The sequence below is a fragment of the Bos mutus genome, chromosome X (assembly GCF_027580195.1).
Source record: "Bos mutus isolate GX-2022 chromosome X, NWIPB_WYAK_1.1, whole genome shotgun sequence".
In the NCBI taxonomy this organism is placed as follows: Eukaryota; Metazoa; Chordata; class Mammalia; order Artiodactyla; family Bovidae; genus Bos; species Bos mutus.
The window spans coordinates 32,715,568-32,737,943 of record NC_091646.1 but is presented as its reverse complement, the minus strand read 5'-3'; the positions used below and the strand labels follow the sequence as shown (position 1 = coordinate 32,737,943).

At 41.3% G+C, this 22,376-nt stretch overlaps 1 protein-coding gene across 1 annotated transcript in view; it reads left to right on the top strand.

Annotated features, from left to right (window-relative positions):
• Positions 1-22,376, top strand: part of LOC138986476 (phosphatidylinositol-binding clathrin assembly protein-like) — a 40,136-nt gene that overhangs the window by 11,147 nt on the left and 6,613 nt on the right. Inside the window, exons 2-9 of the mRNA XM_070366564.1 lie at positions 619-761; positions 2,350-2,425; positions 3,516-3,618; positions 3,782-3,875; positions 3,988-4,099; positions 4,953-5,059; positions 5,939-5,980; positions 14,814-14,893. Of these exons, the coding sequence (XP_070222665.1) occupies positions 619-761; positions 2,350-2,425; positions 3,516-3,618; positions 3,782-3,875; positions 3,988-4,099; positions 4,953-5,059; positions 5,939-5,980; positions 14,814-14,893 (757 nt within the window). The remainder of the gene's footprint in view (positions 1-618; positions 762-2,349; positions 2,426-3,515; positions 3,619-3,781; positions 3,876-3,987; positions 4,100-4,952; positions 5,060-5,938; positions 5,981-14,813; positions 14,894-22,376) is intronic.

Below are 22,376 nucleotides of genomic sequence, written 5' to 3'. Positions count from 1 at the left end.
ACCTTATTTCAAATTCCAGCCCTTCCACTGAACTACCTGTATGACCTCGAGCATGTTACTTACCTTCTTGAGTCTTATCCATTTATTTAACAAGTATTTTCCTTACTTGTTCCAACTTGGTATGTGCCAGCTACTGTGCTGGGTCTTGAGGAGACACTGGTGAGCAGAGTCAATGCAATCACAATTCTCATTAACTCTATGGAACAAATAGGATAAACAGTCATTCAGTGTCACCTACCATGTTAGTACCAGGTGACTCAGTGGTAAAGAATCCGCCTGCAATACAGGAGAAGTGGGTTTGACCCCTGGGTTGGGAAGACCCCCTGGAAGAGGAAATGGCAACCCACTCCAGGATTCTTGCCTGGAGAATCCCATGGACAGAGGAGCCTGGTGGGCTAGAGCCTGTGGGGTTGCAAAGAGTCAGACACGGCTGAACAACTGAGCATGGGCATGCACAAATTTTACTATTGGAAATGAAGAAAATGTTTCAGATGATTCTCTTTGTCATGTCTCTGAGATTTGATTGCATCTGTATTTCAGGTAAAGTTACCGATTTTGGTTTTGAAAATTTTTTTTTCTCAGTCTGTGTTTTAATGCTTGTCACTGTCTCTAATTTAGATCTGATCCAGTATATAAATGGAACAAATATGAGTGTTGTTCATCTGGCTGACGTTCTTTCTGAGAAAACTGGTAGCAGCAGCTGGGTGGTGGTGTTCAAAGCCCTGGTTACTGTCCATCACCTCATGGTGTATGGAAATGAGGTGAGCATGGCGTATATTCCTTCCTTTTAGTACAAAGGACTGTCAGGACACAACTGCTGAATATGCTCAATGTGTTAGGGGCTTACTACATTTTGCTTCCATTCATGACAAGTGGGGAAAGTACATAGAAGTAGATATTAAAACACCAATTTTTCCATTTTTACTTATGAATTTCTCTTTGCAATCAGTATTTAATAAAGTATACCATTTTGCTAGTAGAGGAAGTATGCCACGGAATGATATTTAGAGTCCAATATCATTTCTATAAATGTTTAAAATTCAAACAATATTTGTCCATGTAACAGGTATATATATGAAACTATAAATAAAATAGGATGCAAAGACAACACATGAAAATTTTGATAATGTTTCCTTCTAGGTAGGAGAAGTAAATTGAACTTGAGGATGGGACAAAGACCACTATCAACTTGATCTGTAAGGCTTTATGCCTCTTATTTTAAAAATAGAGTTGAAGGGAATTCCCTGGTGGTCCAGTCGTTAAGAATCTGCCTTGCAATGTAGGGGATGAGAGTTCGATCCCCAGCTGGGAAACTAAGATCCCACATGCCACGGGCCAACTGAGCCTGTGCCACAGCTAGAGATTCAGTGCGCCACAACAAAAGATCCCGTGTAACAAAATGAAGATCCATTGTGCTGCAACTAAAACCTAACTCAGCCAAATAAATAAATGATAAATTCCTGCCGAAAAATAGAACTGAAGGAGACATGTGCAAAAGTTAGCAGTTGTCATTTCTGGGCATTGGGGTCCAGAGATGTACCACAGTATTCTTTTTATTTTTCCATTAATTGAATTGTTAAATAATTTAACATGAATGATTAAAATAATTAATCCTATAATTGCCACTGACCCTTGAATACCCCAGGTTTGAGCTGCACAGGTCCTCTTGTATGTGGCTTTTTTCCATCGTAAATACTACAGCACTACGATATTCATTCTTGGTTGACTCCACAGGCATGGATGGAATCACAGTTACAGTGGTATGGCATCTACAGATAGCTGACTGTAAATTATATGTGGGTTTTATTCCCTGATGGCTCAGCTGGTAAAGAATCCACCTGCAATGTGGGAGACCTGGGTTTGATCCCTAGATTGGGAAGATCCCCTGGAGAAGGGAAAGGCTACCCACTCCAGTATTCTGGCCTGGAGAATTCCATGCACTGTATATATAGTCGATGGGGTTGCAAAGAGTTGGACATGACTGGGTGACTCTCACTTTATATACTATGAATTATATGGGAATTTTCGACTGCATGGTGGGTCAGTGTCCCTAATTCCTGAGATGTTACTGATAGAAAGGCGTGGGTGAAAAGTGTGTATTCACATTAGCTTTAATGTTTAACCCCTTGTTTATTTGGGGGGTATGTCAACAGACTTGGCAGCACTACAGATCCTTATGTTGGCTATCCCAGGGTGTGATGGTGCTCACCTTAATCAATGCCCCTGAAATAGATAGAAGATATGTACGATAGAATTATGTTAAGTATGTATTCACAAAGACAAAATCACAAATGAACTCTATTTGTGAACTGAAACTGATTTTGAGAATTTGGCACACTTGTTTGACAGCGTTTTATCCAACATCTTGCATCGAGAAGTTCTTTGTTCACTTTACACAACTTTCTGGATAAAAGTGTCGTAGAAGGTAAGATGATTCTTTGATGGAAATATTTCTTTGTGACAAGGAGGGAAATGTTCTGGAAGCCATGCCTAGTTTATAAAAATGGTTCTGAATGATGAAGGGTGTGATGTGGTGTACGTTTTATGATGGAAAGTAATTTCTAAATTCATTGACACAACACATATGCAGGTATTTACTCAGTGAGGCTTTCCTGCCTCAGCCTCCCAAAAATCATGGTCCCTTTATCCCTTCTCTGCTTGAGTTTTATTCTTTCCACTTCTCAGCAACTAAACATCTCTGTATTTTTCTTTTCTTTTGCTTGTCTATCAATCACCATTGGAGTATAAGATCCGTGTAGACAGGTTTTTTTTTTTGGGGGGGGGAAGTCTCTGTTGTTCACTACTGAACCTACAGCATCATAGTGAACACTGAATAATTGTTGAATGAATAAGTAAGTTGAATAAATGAATCAAGGCCCATAGTGAGCAGCTGAGTTTCTGTCATGGCCTTTCTCTTTACATTTTGTCTATGAAGTAGGGGCAAGGTCGTTTGTTGAATGAAAGGAAGACCAGAGCAATGGTAACAAGGGGATAGGGGGGTGTCAGGAAAATGCTAAGGATTTATAATAGTGTCTATGAAAATGTGAAAGGAACTAACAAAGTTCAGTTATTTCTCTGGTTCAGGAATGTCACCATCAATACCACATCCAAAGGTGATATCAACACTTTGAGGAAGGGCTGGTGCACTGGGATGACCCTGAGGGATGGCATGGGGAGTGAGGTGGGAGGGAGGGTCAGGATGGGGGACATATGTACACCCATGGCTGATTCATGTGAATGTATGACAAAAACCACCACAATATTGTGAAGTAATTAGCCTTCAATTAAAAATAAATAAATAAACATAAATTCATTTAAAAAATAATCTTTAACAGAAAGTTTTAGGAATACTGTACTTGATGAGTAATAAAAGCCATTCTAGTGTTTTATGCTTCAAAGATACTGTTGAGGGATATGTGTGAATGTGGAATGATAAATCTTTGCATTTGGTGATGTATGTTGTAAATAGTTAACATTGGTTAAACTGGAAATAATAAAAGGTATTTCATTTTTAGGCTATGCTATGTCAGCTTTCATCAGACGATATAGCAAGTACTTGAATGAAAAGTCACTCGCGTATAGACTGATGGAGTCAGACATCACCAAAATCAAGAGAGGGTAGGTAAATATTGTTAGTTTTTAAGCAAGAAGTACTGCAGTACATATCTGTTCTGATATGTAGTTTGGCAAAAATGCAGCTGTTTTTCAAGATGCCGATGTCACAGTGCTTCTCAAACTCTTAATTAGCATTGATGTTATGAACTTTTTTTATCTTTTATAGGGCAGATGGTGTGATGAGAACTATGAACACTAAGGAACTGCTGAACACTCTTCCAGTTATTCAAATTCAGTTTGACGCTCTTCTGAATTTTAATGTAAGAGCTTTATAAATGCTTTTTTAAGAAAATATTGTTAAGCAGCATTGTTTGACTGTAGGTGGGAGAGGGGAAAAACCGTGGTGGTAATTAATTCCTCTTTAATTTCCAGGCAAATGCTGATGAACTAACTAATGGTATAATACATGCTGCTTTCATGCTCCTCTTTAAGGATTCTCTTCGCCTCTTTGTAGCCTATAATGAGGGGATCCTTAATCTGCTAGGTAAGCTAAAAAATAGACATGACTTTTTAAAAGCTAAACTGGCAAAAATTCTTTATTTGTAAAAAACTTTTATATCTACATTTAGATTCATCTGTGTTTTAGGTTGAAAATAGAAGATCCTTACAAGGTCATATATATTTACATAACTAGACATCATATTGCTTTTTTTGTTAAAAATAATTAATCAGCCACAGAGCTTTTCAATTTGTATATAAGTGCTAACTGATACTTCTGGGAAATTTATTGGGAAATTAACATGGATTGCCATATTTATTCATTACACAGTAAGTCTCACTCAACTAATGTCAAATAGTACAATTCTAACTTTCCTAAGATATAGCCTACAAATTATTGTTTTGATCATATACAAGCAAATGTTTCTTAGGCTTTTTAGGAAACTTCAGTCATCATTTAGCCCTAACCAGTTTCATTGTTGACAATTTGAGATATTTCTTACATTTAGGAAGTGCCTGGTACATTTGTTGAGTTATAAAGGGTAGGAAATAACAGCCTCTCTGTCAGAGACCATCAGAACTTGATGTTAATCAAAAAGACTCCAGACTAGAATTTGTAGAAATTAAACAAAACTATCTAAATTATATGTGTATGCTATTAAATGCCATATATATTACCAGCACCAGTGTTCAGCATGCAGTAGTTCCTGTATAAAAAATCTGTTGTTTATACTTAGATGTGCAGTGTTGTTTGTTAAAGCAAAACATTATTGGATTAAAACTATAATTGTTTTCAAGAAGTTAAAATAATATCCAGAATTAACATAGAATCATCAGAAAGGAATTAAACTTGGGATTGCTAAAATACTGGCTACTTTGTCATTTTTTTCTATTTTTAGATAAATATTTTGACATGGGGAAGAAGCAATGCAGGGAAAGTTTGGATATTTACATCAAGTTCCTCGACAGAATGACTAAATTGGCACAGTTCCTTAAAGTTGCAGAGGTACAGAAATCTATTTCTAGCCACAGCTTTTGTGCTATTTTCTGTATTAGTTTAGTATCCTGTACAACTATACCTCCACCCCACAATCACTGCCACATAAACAGAAATGGGTAGTTTTAACTATTTTGTAAACAGTACAACTAAAAACTAGGAATAGGTACTTCAAATGTACTCTCCAGTGCACTTGTGATCAAAAACAATCTTACAATGATTTCTGTTTGTGACTTGAGGATAATTTATACCAAGCTTACCTTCCTACCAGAAACAGCTCTAAAACCAGTGAGATAAGGAAACATATGAGGTGGGCCACAGGTTTGCCCTAGTAGCTAATTCTGAGTATTTGAAAAGTTAGAACACATTTGTATGATATCCAAAATGAAGCCAAGCTCTTCACAAAACAACAAAGACTCAAAATCTAGCAGGTCTTTTTAAATTTTACCCTAAGAGCAAATATAAGTTTATGCTTAAGTGTGCAAGGCATTCTTTTGTGGTTGTTGCTCAGTCGCTAAGTTGTGTCCAATTGTTTGCGACCCTGTGGACTGTAGCCCACCAGGCTCCTCTGTCCAGAGAATTTCCCAGGCAAGAAAACTGGAGTGGGTCGCCATTTCCTCCTCCAGGGGATCTTCCTGACCCAAGTATCAAACCTGCATCTCCTGCATTGGCAGGTGGATTCTTTACTGCTAAGCCACCTGGGAAGCCCCACAAGACATACTTTAGCCTGCCATTTTTCTTGATCTGGGTGTGTACCAGTCCAGCAAGGCACTCTTGCTCTTGGAGTCCTTTCTCTTTAGTGTACAAATTGGTCTCACACTTACTTTTCTTTGTTAACACTCCTTGCTGTAATGTTTTCTTTCCCTCCCTTTTTTTTCCTAATTTCAGCAAGCTGGAATTGACCCGAATGACATTCCATATCTTTCTCAGGTCAGTACATCTCTTGTCTGTCTTTAAGTGGCTTTTTGTCTTTGTGCTGTGTTTATCACCTGAGATGCCATCATTTTCTGTATGGTTACATGTGTATTTTCATTTCCCTGAGAGTAACATTTATATTTCTAAGTATATATACATAGACTTGTGTCTTTGGAACAGGTCTGTGAGCTGTAGGTCTTACAAAAGAGGTCGTTCCCCGCTGAGTGCTAAATGGTGACTTATAGTGTAACAACTCCAACATGCTTTTTCAGTGGACAGAACTGATTGGTGAAAATAGCAAGGTATTCTTTACATCTGTGTCTCTTTTGCTGTCTCACATATAGGGTCATCGTTACCATCTATCTAAATTCCATATATATGCGTTAATATACTGTATTGGTGTTTTTCTTTCTGACTTACTTTGCTCTGTATAATGTAAAGAACAGACTGTTCGACTCTGTGGGAGAAGGCGAGGGTGGGATGATTTGAGAGAATAGCACTGAAACATGTATATTATCATATATGAAATAGATAGCCAGTCCAAGTTCGATGCATGAGGCAGGGTGCTCAGGGCTGTTGCACTGGGATGACCCTGAGGGATGAGATGGGGAGGGAGGTGGGAGGGAGGGTCAGGATGGGGAACCTATGTACACCCATGGCTGATTCATGTGAATGTAGGGCAAAAACCACCACAATATGGTAAAGTAATTAGCCTCCAATTAAAATAAAAAAATAATAAAAAAAGAAAATATCAAGGTATTGCAAACAGTGAGTTTAAACTTGAGGCTGCGTTATCTGCCTTTCAAGTGTGTCACCTCAAGCAACTCATTTGCATTCTCTATGCCTCCTTTATGCAAATGCAGAATGAGGGTGATGCTGTTGTCTGCCTTACAGCAGAGTTGTGAGCATCAGATGAGCTCAGGCTTTTTCCTTCCCCTAAAGTCTCTCATCAGGAATCCCTCAGATGGCAGGCGGTGCAGGTGAGGATGAAATGCAGGTCTGGCAGTCTGCTCATATAGCCCGTGGGTGCCCTGTGGACCTGTCTGCTCTCCATCCCACGTGTATTGTAGGGCTCGAGCAGCAGGGGTTGCAGGCCCAGCCTGCTGACCCGCTCTGGGACCCAGACTAACACAGCAAGCTACTTTAGGTCATTTGGAATATGAGCCAAAGCAGTCTTTCCTGGTCTCCAGATCTCCAAGAGACCTCCCAGTACTCATGTTTCCTTTTTCATGGTGAGATGTGTGAGATACACTTTATCTTCTATTTTGAATGGGATTTCCTGGTAGACCCCTGGCCACTGATGGTCTAAAAATTTTACTGCTATGGAAGCCTCCTGAATCTTTGTAGGGTTGACCTCCCATCCCCTAGAGTGCATATCACTTTCCAAGGTCCCCTTTCTGCTCATCTGGTCCATTTAGCATGACATCATGAATGGAAGTAGATCAGCGCAATATTCTGAGGGGTAACCAAAGGGTCTAAACTTCTTCTGACTGTATTCTGAGCAACATATGGGTTGAGAGAGTTAACACAGCCTGAACAGGATCATAAATGTATAGCATTGTCCATTTCATCTGCCCACAAACTCTTACTGATTCATACTTTAGATGGCAATGGAAAGCACAGCACTCACCAGACTGTTAGTCACATACCATGTTCCTGAGACTACATTAACCTACATCTACTGAAGAGCTATGACAAACCTAGATAATGTGTTAAAAAGCAGAGACATCACTTTTCCGGCAAAGGTCTTTAGAGTCAAAGGTTTGCTTTTTCCAGTAGCCATATATGAATGTTAGAGCTGGACTATAAAGAAGGCTAAGCACTGAAGAAGTGATACTTTTGAACTGTGGTGGTGGAGAAGACTCTTGAGAGTCCCTTGGACTGCAAGGAGATCCAACCAGTCAATCCTAAAGGAGATCAGTCCTGGGTGTTCATTAGGGGAACTGATGTTGAAGGTGAAACTCCAATACTTTGGCCACCTGATGCGAAGAGCTGACTCATTAGCAAAGACCCTGATGCTGGGAAAGTTTGAAGGCAGGAGGAGAAGGGGATGACAGAGGATGAGATGGTTGGATGGCATCACCGACTCAATGGACCTGAGTTTGGGTAAACTCTGGGAGTTGGTGATGGACAGGGAGGCCTGGCGTGCTGCAGTTCACGGGGTCACAAAGAGTCAGACACGACTGAGCGATTGAACAACAGCAACAAAAACCAAAGAAACTATAGTGGCTGCAACTGGGTTACTACTTGATTGATTATGCTGCAGTTTGTCATTCTTCAGGGCCTGACTGGTTTGGGGGCCATACTGGTGAATTATATGGAGGTACAGTAGGGACCATCACCCCTGCATCCTTTTTACTTTTAAGATTAGCATGGATTTCTGCAATCCTCCTAGGAGGTGATCTTGTTTATTTTTACTGTTTTGACTGGACTGTAGGTGGAGGAGCATGTCCCCAGCTGGCAATGCTGTGACTTAACTGTAGTTAGAGGCCTAGAGGCCAGGAAGGGGGTGAGGACATATCCTGATGAGGCATGCAACTTGGGGGCGGGTAGAGCTCTCCATATCATCTCCAGCAAGGGAGAAGGAGGAAGCTTCTTCAAGTTCAGAGCCTTCTGGGGAATCTGGGGACTCAGAACTTCCATGGCTATCCCCCAGGTCTCCCCATCCCATAAGTCAGGTCCTTAACTCTAGCACAACCTGCTGCCTGACTCTGGTGTTGCAGAGCTGCCTTGGTTGAGACTGAAGGAATGGGAGGTGGTCAGGCATGTATGGGGGGAAGCTTGTGAAGAAAAAACCCAGTGGACCTTGGGAGGACAGGATCATTGCAGCTGCAAAGAAATGTTGAGTTTGGTGTCAGGAGAAGGAGGGAGTGTCTATCTGATGACTTCTCAAAAACCTTTGAGGGAAACATACGTGTCTTCACAAGCATTCCTTCGTGTGTGGAGAGGTACCAAAGTGACCTATTTTCTGCTCAGACATTGAACCCCATCAAATGGTCCACAATGGGAACCACTGTTGGATGCTATAAGGCACAGCTTCTGGAATGAGAATTCCACTAACCAGACAGAGAGACAATGAGAATGTCTGCCTTAGTAGAGGAGAAGATGGGATTTCATTGCCCAGAGTCACTATAATTAGTGATATCTCCCCAGATATCATCCTCTGACTTTCTCCGCCTTGACCTCCCTTCCTTGAGGGTGGTGGCAAAGGTGGGAATGGTTCCCCATGCTGAGAATTGCGAAGCCCAGCATGGTGACACAGACCAGCTTCAGTTGAACCGGCCCATCATGGCAGCAGACAAGCTTCAGTTGAACTGGGCTTTGGCGTCTTGGTCTTGGCCCCTTCAGTGCTCAGTGCCTGAGGCTGGAGCTTTGGAGGAGGGGCCCATCTGGACAAGACAGACCCCGGTTAGAGATCCTTCCTTCCCATGAGACCCTCCTCTGTCCTTCTTACCTCTGGTCTTCCTGGTTCCTAGGATCCCCAGGACCCCTGAATCAAAAACCAAAATTGATGGCTGGGGTAGAGACCGCAGAAGTCAGGCGAGGCTCTTTGTTGTTCAGGCATCACGCAGGTCTCTACTCCTTGCTCCGTGAATCAGCTGCTTTTACTGCAAGGGCTTCCTTATCAGCACACTGGCTTCGGGCCCTCAGCCAGCGCAGAGAATCATCTGTCCCAGCCTTGGGCTGGCTGAGATGCTCACTGGGCATGTGCTTTCTGGGGCATTCCGGAAAGCCCAGGATGGACTGAGACAAAGGCTCTCTGGGATGGGAGGGAGGCAGGGAGTCACTTGATCTTTTAATTCAGTGGATCACATTTGAAAAGAGCCAGAAGAATGGTCCCCTGGCTCCTCTGATGACATATTGATTCAAAGTTCAAGATGAGGTCTTCCTTCCTTCCTCCTCTTTGCCCCCTCGGTCAGCCCCCTTGAGAAAGGTCCATGTGTCCTTGGGAGGAGCGTTTGCCGTCAATCTTGATGTTCGACCCCTGCAAGGCTGCGGAGGTCTTCCTCTGCACCTCTGCATCACTTGGCCAGTTTCTCTCATGCTTCAGACAATCTTGACTTTACGTGGAGGAAGGGAAATGTTAAGTGCATGCTCCCCATGTTCAGACTCAGCTAAACCCTTCCGTTTTCTCAAGAGGCATCTACCTCACTTCCTTGGCTGATCCTTCCTCCTCGGTCTCAACCCCGTCTCTGGCTCATGGAGCATCCTTCCATGAGTGGCTGTCCGTTGTGTCTGTCTGGGTCTACCCCTTTTCTTGCCACCCTTCCCCGCTCTTTCATTTGTGTTGGGTTCAACTCCCCTAAAACTCACGCATTGGCTGCACTGCTTGCGATTCATTTTTCACCCAAGCACTTCGAACCTGGGCTGCACCCCTCAGCAGAGTTCCAGGAGCCCAAACTCAGGGGGACCTACTGGATGGCATGGCCATGGTTTTGGTGGGCAGAGGGCTACTGGGTGCTTCCAGAAGAGCTCGGAGAGCCTCCTGCCTACCCTTTTGCTGGAATCGTTGGAAAGCAAATTGGATGAAAAAAGAATGTTTCCAACCCACATTGTGCAGGGAAAGGCAACTTCTCTCTGTTTATAATTTTGTCATGTGTTTGTTGAATGACTGAATGACTGATCCAGAAATGCTTTGTGCCTTTGCCGTACATGTGTGTTTGCCCTGCTGATGTTGGCAGTCCCCTCATCATTTTGGGTCCCTCTCCCTCTTTTTTTTCCCATCTTGTATGTTTGAACATTTGAAGCTCACCCTGGACTCCAGACCTCCTAGTCTCCCTGCTGCTCAGGGGCCTGTGGCCTCTGGCTAGGGACATACTTTCCAATTCCTTTGTGCTGAGAGTGCCCACGTGTTTAAGAGGCATCTGTGGGGAAGTCTTCTCCTTGTCCCCATATTTGGTGTGATGGGAAATTCCTCTGAACAGATTTCTGCTTTGCTGCATCATCCCAGCAGCCCATGAGTGATACCCAGCCTCCTCTGAGTCTTCTCAGACTCATGTGTTTGCTGCTTTGCTTTTCTTTTTAAAATTTTTTTTAATTTAATTGGAGGATAAGTGTTGCCCTTCTTGATAACTTTTGTGCCATTATCCCTGTTGCTCTCTGAATGGTCCCTTAGCCCTGCCACACCTCTGTGAACACTTACTTCATTAAACCCTTTTCCAGCTGCTAGTTCAGCCACATTGGGGTTGGTCTCTGCCACTGTAAGCTCAAGAACGTAGCTTCAGCTCACTTCTCCGCTGCTCCACGTCCATGTACTTTGCCCCCTGCTGATTGCTTTATGCAATGCAACCAGGATGCTGGTCTGAGAACTTTCACAATACAGATCTGATCATTTCATTCCTCACTTCAAAGCCATCCAGTAGTCATCCAGTATTCTCAAGGTGTCTAGGTTTGTCATAGCTTTCCTGCCAGAACAATCATCTTCTAATTTCATGACTGCAGTCGCCATCTGCAGTGATTTTCAGTTCAGTTCAGTTGTTCAAAGAGGCGTGTCTGACTCTTTGCAACCCCATGGACTGCAGCATGCCAGGCTTCCCCATCTATCACCAACTCCCAGAGTTTACTGAAACTCATGTTCATCGAGTCAGTGATGCCATCCAACCATCTCATCCTCTGTTGTCCCCTTCTCCTCCCACCTTCAATCTTTCCCAGAATCGGTCTTTTCAAATGAGTCAGTTCTTTGCATCAGGTGGCCAAAGTATTAGAGCTTCAGCTTTAGCATCAGTCCTGCCAATGTATATTCAGGACTGATTTCCTTTAGGATTGACTGGTTGGATCTCCTTGCAGTCCAAGGGACTCTCAACTGTCTTCTCCAACACCACAGTTCAAAAGCATCAGATCTTCGGTGCTCAGCTTTCTTTATAGTCCAACTCTCACATCCATACATGACTACTGGAAAAACCATAGCCTTGACTAGACGGACCTTTGTTGGCAAAGTAATGTTTCTGCTTTTGAATATGCTGTCTAGGTTAGTCATAGCTTTTCTTCCAAGGAACAAGTGTGTTTGAATTTCATGGCTACAGTCACCATCTGCAGTGATTTTGGAGCCCAGAAAAATAAAGTCTCTCACTGTTTCCACTGTTTCCCCATCTATTTGCCATGAAGTGATGGGACCAGTTGCCATGATCTTTGTTTTCTGAATGTTGAGTGTTAAGACAGCTTTTTCACTCTCCTCTTTAACTTTCATCAAGAGGCTCTTTAGTTCTCTTCACTTTCTGCCGTAAGGGTGGTATCATCTGCATATCTAAGGTTATTGATATTTCTCCCGGCAATCTTGATTCCAGCTTGTGCTTCATCCAGCCCAGCCTTTCGCATGATGTACTCTGAATGTATTAAATAAGCAGGGTGACAATATACAGCCTTGATGTACTCCTTTCCCACTTTGGAACCAGTCCATTGTTCCATGTCTGGTTCTAACTGTTACTTCTTGACCTGCATGCAGGTTTCTCAGGAGGCAGGTCAGATGGTCTGGTATTCTCATCTCTTGAAGAATTTTTCACAGTTTGTTGAGATCCACACAGTCAGAGGCTTTGGCATAGTCAATAAAGCAGATGTAGATGTTTCTCTGGAACTTTGTTGCTTTTTCGATGATCCAGCGGATGTTAGCAATTTGATCTCTGGTTCCTCTGTCTTTTCAAACTCCAGCTTGAACATCTGGAATTTGGGCAGTGATTTTAGAGCCCAAGCATAGGAAGTCTGTCACTGCTTCTGCCTTTTCCCCTTCTATTTGCCATGAAGTGATGGGGCTGGGTGCCATGATCTTAATTATTTTAATATTTAGTTTTAAACCTAGACAGTGTGTTAAAAACCAAGGACATCACTTTGCTGACAAAGGTCCAAATAGTCAAGGCCATGGTCTTTCCAGTAATCATGTACAGTTGTGAGAACTGGACCTTAAAGAAGGCAGAGCACTGAATAATTGATGCTTTTGAACTGTGATGCTAGAGAAGACTCTTGAGAGTCTCTTGGACTGCAGGGAGATCAAACCAGTCGATCTTAAAGGAAATCAACCCTGAATACTCATTGGAAGGACTGATACTGAAGCTGAAGCTCCAATACTTTGGCTGCCTGATGCAAATAGCTGGATCATTGGAAAAGACCCAGATGCTGGGAAAGATTGAGAACAGGCAGAGAAGAGGGCGACAGAGGATGAGATGGCTGGATGGCATCACTGATGCAATGGACATGAACTTGGGAAAACTCCAGGAGATGGTGAGTGACAAGGAAGACTGGCATGCTGCAGTCCATGGGGTCTCCAAGAGTTGGACCTGACTTGGCGACTAAAAAACAACAATTTTCAAGTTAATGTACAAATGCCACAACATTGACATGAGTTTAAGGTCTTGCACCATCGAAAACCCTCCCAGTTTCATCTCCTCCACGCTCCCCTTGGCTCTCCCTGCCCCAGCAACATAGTTCACCTTTACTTGTGGTCTGTGCCATATGCCCCCCTGTCATCCTCATTCATTTCATACCATCCTACTTTTCTCCCTCAGCTCTCATATCAGCTGTTATGTTGTTCAGCTTGCTTGTCTCTCATCCCTCACTTGATCAGATTCACCTAAACACCGAGTATCATGTACCTCTCCTTCATAGTACTTTTCACAGCTTTCATTTGACATTTATTCGTTTGGTTATTTTTTATTTCTCCTCTCCCACACCCCAGGTTGTGAGGCCTGCTGTATTCTTTGTGCCTGGTGGTTTATAGTAGTTTATTAACAAACTCCTCCTGAGGAGTGAGTGATTGGATCAGGGGAGACACGCTGGGACACACAGAACCCTGGTTGGGAATTGACCTTATGTAAGAAGCACACTTCTCCCACCTTTAATTGGAGTGGAAAATGAAAGGGTACATCCACATTCATTTGGCAAATACCAATTAAGCAATTATTATATGCCAAACACCAAGATTCATCAATGAACAGACAAAATTGCTGTCTTTTTCAGTTCAGTTCAGTCACTCAGTCATGTCCGACTCTTTGCGACTCCGTGGACTGCAGCATGCCAGTCCATCCCTGTCCATCACCATCTCCCAGAGTTTACCCAAACTCATGTCCGTTGAGTCGGTGATGCCATCCAACCATCTCATCCTCTGTTGCCCCCTTTTCCTCCCACCTTCAATCTTTCCCAGCATCAGGGTCTTTTCCAATGAGTCATCTCTTCGCATCAGGTGGCCAAAGTATTGGAGTTTCAGCTTCAACATCAGTCCCTTAGAGTTTTATATTTTACTGCAAGGAGACAGGCAATAAACATACACAGAATTCAACCTATAATTTCAAGGATGATCATTGCCATGAAGAAAAAAAAAAGGTGGTGATGGTAAAGAGATTGTTGGTAGGTACTGTTTTCTCTAGGACACCCAAGGAAATCCTGGTTGAGGAGGTGACATTCCAGGGGAGACCAGAGACCATGAATGAGCTTCTCTGTTCCCTGCTGTGTTTCTTTCTCTGTCTCTCTGTTTTCTTCTTGCCTCCTCTCCCTCTTCCCCAGTAGGCTTAATGTTTTACTGAAATTTATCTAATAATCTAGTGACTCATGAAAGAGCCATAAGTAATGAATAATTTCAAGCCCAGTGTCGTTTCCAAAGGAGACAGATATTTTAGCAGCTGTTTGATCATCTTAAGAGACTTTTGTTGTTTCTTTAAAAAGGTATGTAAAAGCATAGTCTGAAAATCTGATTTCATACCAAGGTGCTACTTTTAAGAATGAATTTACTTGTAGCAATGATTTCACTTTAATCATTTGCTGGACAGGTGTCCTAATTGTTTTTCAGAACCTTTTCATGATATCAGAGAGTCTGAATTTGCTAATAACTATCAAAAAACAACTTTTTCCTAATTATGTTTAGGCACCCTACAGTTTACTTGAAGCACTAAAACAGCATTTGGCTTCTCTGGAGAACAAACATGACATTCTACCTCCTTATGGGTAAGTTGATAAATCTCGTAATATAGATTAATTTTGTTTTCATCTAAATAATTTGTCTCAGTTTAGCAACATCTGATTGACTAAAGAAATTTTGGGCTTTAAATATGGTGAAATAGTATATAGCCATTTTTTAATGATAATATGGAATAGAGGTTTTCAATCTTTTGTGGGATTCCATACTCTTCACAGAGTTGTCGGCCTCCCAGAGGAACATCTTTTGTTATACTGAATGATTCTCAAAGTCATAAGTTGGCCCTAGAAGAACCTCTCTTTGAAGAATTTGATTTCTTCCCTTAGGGACTCTGCTAGGGAGAATTAACTATTGTGGATGATTATTTAATGGTATGGCAAACTGTTTATCCACAAACATACATGTACTCTTCTACATACATACAAATTGAATAATATAAACTTTGAGGTGCATCACTTCAAAATATTCACATTAGCTATTTCTGAGTAGAATAATCATGGTTGATTTCAGCTTCCTGTTTTGTCCTTTTCAGTATTGTTCAAAGATTTCTATCAGGGTCATGTATTATTCATTCAGTCCACTTTTTAAGGTTATGTTAATTATATTTGATTTATACTATCGACCTCTACTAGACAAGTCTGTTGACTATTAATTATCTCTTTATCATAGGTAGGTATGTAGTTAGTATATAATAGGATGGATAGATAAATAAACGAAAGAAATGCAGGCTCAGCCAGGTAGGATATTTGTATCTCTCTTGATTGCCTAGCATGACTCATCTTTCCTGTGATCTCTTTAGCATGCAGCGTGCATTGATTCCGTCCATACCAAACAGTCCAGTTGTGAGAACCTCAGCAAGCAAAGTCAGGTTTTCAGGTGATATGACTCTGTTCTATGATTATGACAGTGATAATTGAGGGCAGGATTAGAATCTTTAATTCTTTAATTTCCTAACCACTCACTATATGTGCCGCCTCTTCCTAAAGCAATCTTTGACCTAGCAACTTCATTTCTAGAAAGTTATCCCATATATATTCATAGTTGTGAAATGTCATATGAACAAGGATGTACCTTACAACATTGTAATAACAAAATGACCCTCTATAAGGGGCACTGGAATGGAATGACCTCCAACATGTATTGTAAAATACATGTATTTTCTATTGTTGAATAGAAAATGAGCAAGGTGGGAAACAGTGTATAGTACGCTATTGCTTATTCTTTTTAAAAACAAAAAAGAAAGCATATGTATTTCTTTAATTTCTTAAAGAATATTTCTGGAAGGATATATGAGAAATGAATAAAATGGAAAGGGATGGGTGAGCGAGTGTTCACTGTATCCATTTTTATAATTTCTGAATTTTGTACCTTCAAATATTACTTAAAAGATAAGTGTTAAAAAGTAAACACACAATACATACATAAATCAAGTGTGATGTCTGTACGTGGAGCAAGTCTTGCTTACCAGGGAAGTCCAAAGGTTAGTTAGCCTTATACTCAGTGAGTATACAAGATACAACTCAGACCAGCTTGCAGGAGCCCAACTGCTGTTGTCTCAGGAAATCTGGAAGCTAGTTGATGACACAGTGGTAACTTGAAATTGGCTGTGATGTAAGCATTTATACCACAGAAATAAATGGACAGATGCTACAAAACAGGCCTTTTCCTAGATAGCTGGTTGTTGTACATTTACTGGTACATGACTGCACATAATTGGCCATATCCTGTTTTTTTTAATGGCTGATTATATTTCAGTGATATTACTTGGCCCTCTATGCTAGACAAAAATTCCTGTAGTAATGAGGTATACTCTCATGGGGTTTATATGTATTAAAATTTGCTTGCTCTTAATTTAACTTGAAGACTTAAACTGTCTATTTTAAATGATGTTTTTTTTAATTTTTCTTTTGTATATATTTTCTCAATGGACACACTTTCTGCATTTCCAATGGGTGACTTTGACCAAAACTATGATGAACGTAAGTCCTTTGAGTAACACTAAATGTATAGTAAACATTTGCTTCATTTCCAAAAGAAGGACTTTTTCTGAGGCCCTATGGTTTCGGAATCATTAGTGCTTTTAAGAAGGTTAAACATAAAACTGTTAGTCACTCAGTCATGGCTGACTCTTTGCGACCCCATGGACTGCAGCATGCCAGGCCTCCCTGTCCATCAACTCCCAGAGCTTGCTCAAACTCATGTCTATTGAGTTGGTGATGCCATCCAGCTATCTCATCCTCTGTTATCCCCTTCTCCTCCCATCTTCAATCTTTCCCAGCATCAGGGTCTTTTCAAATGTGTCAGTTCTTCGCATCAGGTGGCCAAAGTATTGGAGCGAGCTTCAGCTTCAGCATCAGTGCTTCCAATGAATATTCAGGACTGATTTCCTTCAGGATGGACTGGTTTGGTCTCCTTGCAGTCCAAGGGACTCTCAAGAGTCTTCTCCAACACCACATTTCAAAAAGCATCAATTCTTTGGCACTCAGCTTTCTTTATAGTCCAACTCTCACATCCATACATGACCACTGGAAAAACCATAGCTTTGACTAGATGGACCTTTGTCCGCAAAGTAATGTCTCTGCCTGAGTCCCAACAGCCCAAAACTGGCTTCTGGTGATCTCTGCCCATGCTGTCTTGAGCACTTAGCTGCTGCTGCTGCTGCTGCTAAGTCACTTCAGTCGTGTCCGACTCTGTGTGACCCCATAGACGGCAGCCCACCAGGCTCCTCCATCCCTGGGATTCTCCAGGCAAGAACACTGGAGTAGATTTCCATTTCTTTCTCCAATGCATGAAAGTGAAAAGTGAAAGGGAAGTTGCTCAGTCATTTCTGACTCTTCGCGACCTCATGGACTGCAGCCCACCAGGCTCCTCCATCCATGGGATTTTCCAGGCAAGAGTACTGGAGTGGGGTGCCATCACCTTCTCCGTGAGCACTTAGTCTTGGTTGCCTAATGCTCGTTTCTTGAACCAGTTGTATCGAAAACTGTGGCCAGCTGAAACTACTTTTTCTCTTCAGTCACTGTGAAATAAAAATACTGGCCATGGAACCAGAGTACTTGACTTTAATTTTCACTCTGTCATTCATGGACTATGTGACTTAACTGCTCTGTGACTCAGCGTCCTTATCCTCGGAAGGTTCCTGTCAAGATAAAAGAGTCAATATAAATGTAGAATGCTTAGAACAGGACCTGGCCCATGTGTTACTTAGAAGTATATATTTAAAAGTTCGTGTATATGAGACCCTTCTAGTTACCTTTTTTGTAGTTATTGAAGTATAGCTTACTTGCACTATGTCAGAGCACCTTCTCTATATTTTAGTACTCTGGGAATTTGTTGATACTTGCCTCATGGACCAGTATATAACCATGATTTTTGGTAGATATTTAATGTGGACTTGAAAACTGTGTCCTGCTGAGGTTTTTAATTCTGTTGTTCAATCCTCTGTATTTTCACTGATTATTTTGTCTGCTTGTTCTTGTAGTTAAGAAAGGTGGATTCATGTTGATGTATGGCAAAACCAATACAATATTGTAAAGTAATTAGCCTGCAATTAAAATAAACAAATTTAAATTTTAAAAAAAGACAAAAAAAAAAGAAAGGTGTGTTCACATTTTCCCTGTTTTCTCTTAAACTACTTTAAGTATTGATACTTTAATAGTTGTGTAGTACTAATGAGGGTTTTGTTCCCACCACACCACTAAAATGGCTCTAGTCAAAGTCACCAGTGGCCTCTAGGTTGCAAATAAAGTGGTAATTTCTCAGCCTTCATCTTACTAGACATGACTTATGACTCCCTCTTCTTTGATACATTTTCTTCAGTTTCCCTGTTGGTTTTCTTCTTGTCTAACTCTTGCCTCCCTTAGACTGTTTTCCACTGATTCCTGCTCATCTCTCTTCTTTATCCATATACACTCATTCCCTAGATGACCTCATCCAAGTCAATGGCCTTAAATACCATTTACATGATAAGAACTCCCAGCTGCAGCCACTGCTCCTGAACTCCAGGTTTGTATATCCAAGTGTCCATTCTGTGGTAGCACTTGAACATCTAGTAGGGTTCCCAAACTCCATGTGTCCAAAATTAAGCTTTTGACCCTTGACCCCAAGCCTCCTTTATCCATGGTTTTCCCCCATGTCAGTTAATGGCAAATAGCGACTCATTTCTTCTAGGAAGAATGTGACTAGGACCAGTGCAACTCAGGCTTGAAGTCATCTTGATTCCTTTATTTCTGTAACACACCCACATCCAATACATGAGGGAATGTTTTTACTTTACCTTCAAAACGTATGTAAAAGCTGACCACTGTAGTCAGAGTTACCATCACCTACACTACCGCAAGGGCTTTCTGCTTCTACCCTTGCCCTCTGCGGTCCATTCTTTACATACCAATCAGAATGATCCCATTAAAATACAAATCAGAGAGATTCAGTTCAGTTCAGTTGCTCAGTCATGTCTGACTTTTTGTGACCCCATGAACCACAGCATGCCAGGCCTCCCTGCCCATCACCAAATCCTGGAGTCCACTCATACCCTTGTCCATTGAGTCAGTGATGCCATCCAACCATCTCATCCTCTGTTGTCCCCTTCTCCTCCTGCCCTCAATCTTTCCCAGCATCAGGGTCTTTTCCAATGAGTCAGCTCTTCGCATCAGGTGGCCAAAGTATTGGAATTTCAGCATCAACATTAGTCATTCCAATGAACACCCAGGACTGATCTCCTTTAGGATGGACTGGTTGGATCTCCTTGTAGTCAGAGAGATTCTGTCTGTTCAGATCCTTCCAGTGACTTTCCCATCTCAGAGACCTTGGGCTGAGATGGCAGCCTGAGAGTGAAAACCAATTCCTTACAAACCTGTTCATCACCTTCTGACTCTGACCACTTTGACTCCAGATACACTGGAGTCACTGTTCCTCAAATACACCAAGCACAGTGTTTCTTCAGGGCTGTTTATGCTGTTCCTTCTGGTGGATTTGCATGGGTCACTCTTTACAAACTTCAGGTCTTTATGTAAAAGTCCCCTTCTCAGTGAGCCTTTCTTGTCTAAAATTTAAATGCCCACTCTCCCACGAACATATCATATTCCTTTCCCTGCTATTTTTTCCTTAGCACTTATTACCATCTAACAGTTTTATGTGGGCTTCCCTGGTAGCTCAGCTGGTAAAGAAACTACCTGTAATGCAGGAGACCCCAGTTCAATTCCTGGGTTGGGAAGATCTGCTGGAGAAGGGATAGGCTACACACTCCAGTATTCTTGGGCTTCCCTGGTGGCTTAGCTGGTAATGAACCTGCCTGCAATCCAGGAGACCTGGGTTCATTCCCTGGATTGGGAAGATCCCCTAGAGAAGGGAACAGCTACCCACTCCAGTATTCTAGCCTGGATAATTCCATGAACTGTATAGTCAGTCCATCAGGTCGCTAAGAGTCAGACACGACTGAGCGACTTGCACTTTAACATGTTACATACTTCATATTGGTTATTGTTGGTCTCCAACGGAACGTACGCTAAATGAAGGCAGAGATTTTTATCTTCCTTATTCACAGCTGTATCTTTAGCACCTAGTACAGTGTCTAGCACATAACAAGTGCTCAATTTAAATTTAACAAATAATTTTAAATGACCTTATTTATACTAATTAGCCTAGTAATTTAAAGTCCTGTTACTTTGTAATGGGAAGGTATAGACATAGATATCTCATTACTGTATTGATGTAAATTTGGTTTAGGTTTTCATCTGGTTCTTATTTTCAGATTCTTTTCTCTGTGCTATATGACAACCAACATTGCCTTCACAAGCCCGCAAACATGTTGAAGCCAGACAGCAAAATGAAAAAGTCATAGCAAATGACCTGGACGGTTCAGTTGTTAGCCTTGTAGAAAGTAAGCATCTATTTTTAAACTAATATTTTACATATATATTTATATGCATTTTAATAGTATTTACATAAAAATAATATGAAATTTGTGTTTGTTTTATAAAACAGATCTTAACTTTGGAGAAAGCGCAGTTAACAGGTGAGTTATTTTAAAAAAGACAGCCAATAAATACATGTTAGAGGAAGGGACTGATGAGCATAGCACCTAGAAAAAAAGGTCATTTTTTACTTTGATTTAACCCTTCATGGTTTGTCTGAAGGCTCTTCTTTGGCTAAGCATGTCTTATATATTGGCATTCTTTGTTGTTCTTTGTATTCTTGGTTATTTTCTTACTTTATGGTAGAAAGTGCAGTAAATGAGTGATACTTATTTTATTACTTTATTAAACAAAGACAATAAAATTACCAGTTGGAGCTCCTCAGCATTGTAAGGTAATCAGCATTACTTCAGTGAGTGATTCCCTACATTTTTGCCAAAAAATTGCCACAAAAAAAAAAGGGCAAATGGAAATCAGAGGAAGGCCGAACTGATAATATTAACAAGAAATGGTGTAGAATGTCAGGTTAAAAGCACTCAACAGAATAAGACACTATTTCGGGAGATATAACAGTCTTAATAGTGTATACACAAAGCTTAATACTTAAAGCAAAAGCTATTAGAAATGCATGGGGAGCTTGTGAAAAGTACAGTTACAATGGGTAGTTTCAATGACTTCTTTCATTGTTGGACAAATCTCGTAGACAAAACATAAGGAAGAATATATCTGAATTTAAATTATACCTAATAAATAAATAAGAAACCTAAGTGCATACACACACATACACACACACACACACACACACACAATGTTCATTTTCTTCCAAGGAATCAAAAAAAAAAAAAACAAAAAGAATTTTATGGGCTACATTTTATCATAATCCAATAAAATTATATCTAATTAATGAAAAGTTGACCATGAAAATCTGAATGAATCAGTAATCCTTTGGCAAGAATTAATGCGAATTGCAGGACATGTTGGGCTTCCCTGGTGGCTCAGATGGTAAAGAATCCGCCTGCAGTGTGGGAGACCTGGGTTCGATCCCTGGGTTGGGAAGATCCCCTGGAGGAGGGCATAACAATCTGCTCCAGTATTCTGGCCTGAAGAATCCCAATGGACAGAGGAGCCTGGTGGGCTACAGTCCACAGGTTGAAAAGAGTCAGACACGACTGAGCGACTAAGCATAGAACACAATCCTTTTGCCAAACAGGAAATCAAAAGGGAAGTTATCAATTATCTTTGTCATTCAGTCGCTAAGTTGTGTCCAACTCTTTGCAACCCCATGGACTGCAGCACACCAGACTTCCCTGTCCTTCACTATCTCCTGGAGTTTGTTCAAACTCATGTCATTGAGTCGGTGATGCCATCCAACCATCTCATCCTCTCGGCCCCATTCTCCTCCCGCCTTCATTCTTTCTGAGCATCAGAATCTTTTCTGAGTCGGCTCTTCACATCAGGTGGCCAAAGTATTGGAGCTTCAGCTTCAGCATCAGTCCTTCCAGTGAGTATTCAGGGTTCCTTTCCTTTAGGATGGACTGGTTTGATCTGTTTCCAGTCCAAGGGACTCTCAAGAGTCTTCTCCAGCACCATAGTTCAAAAC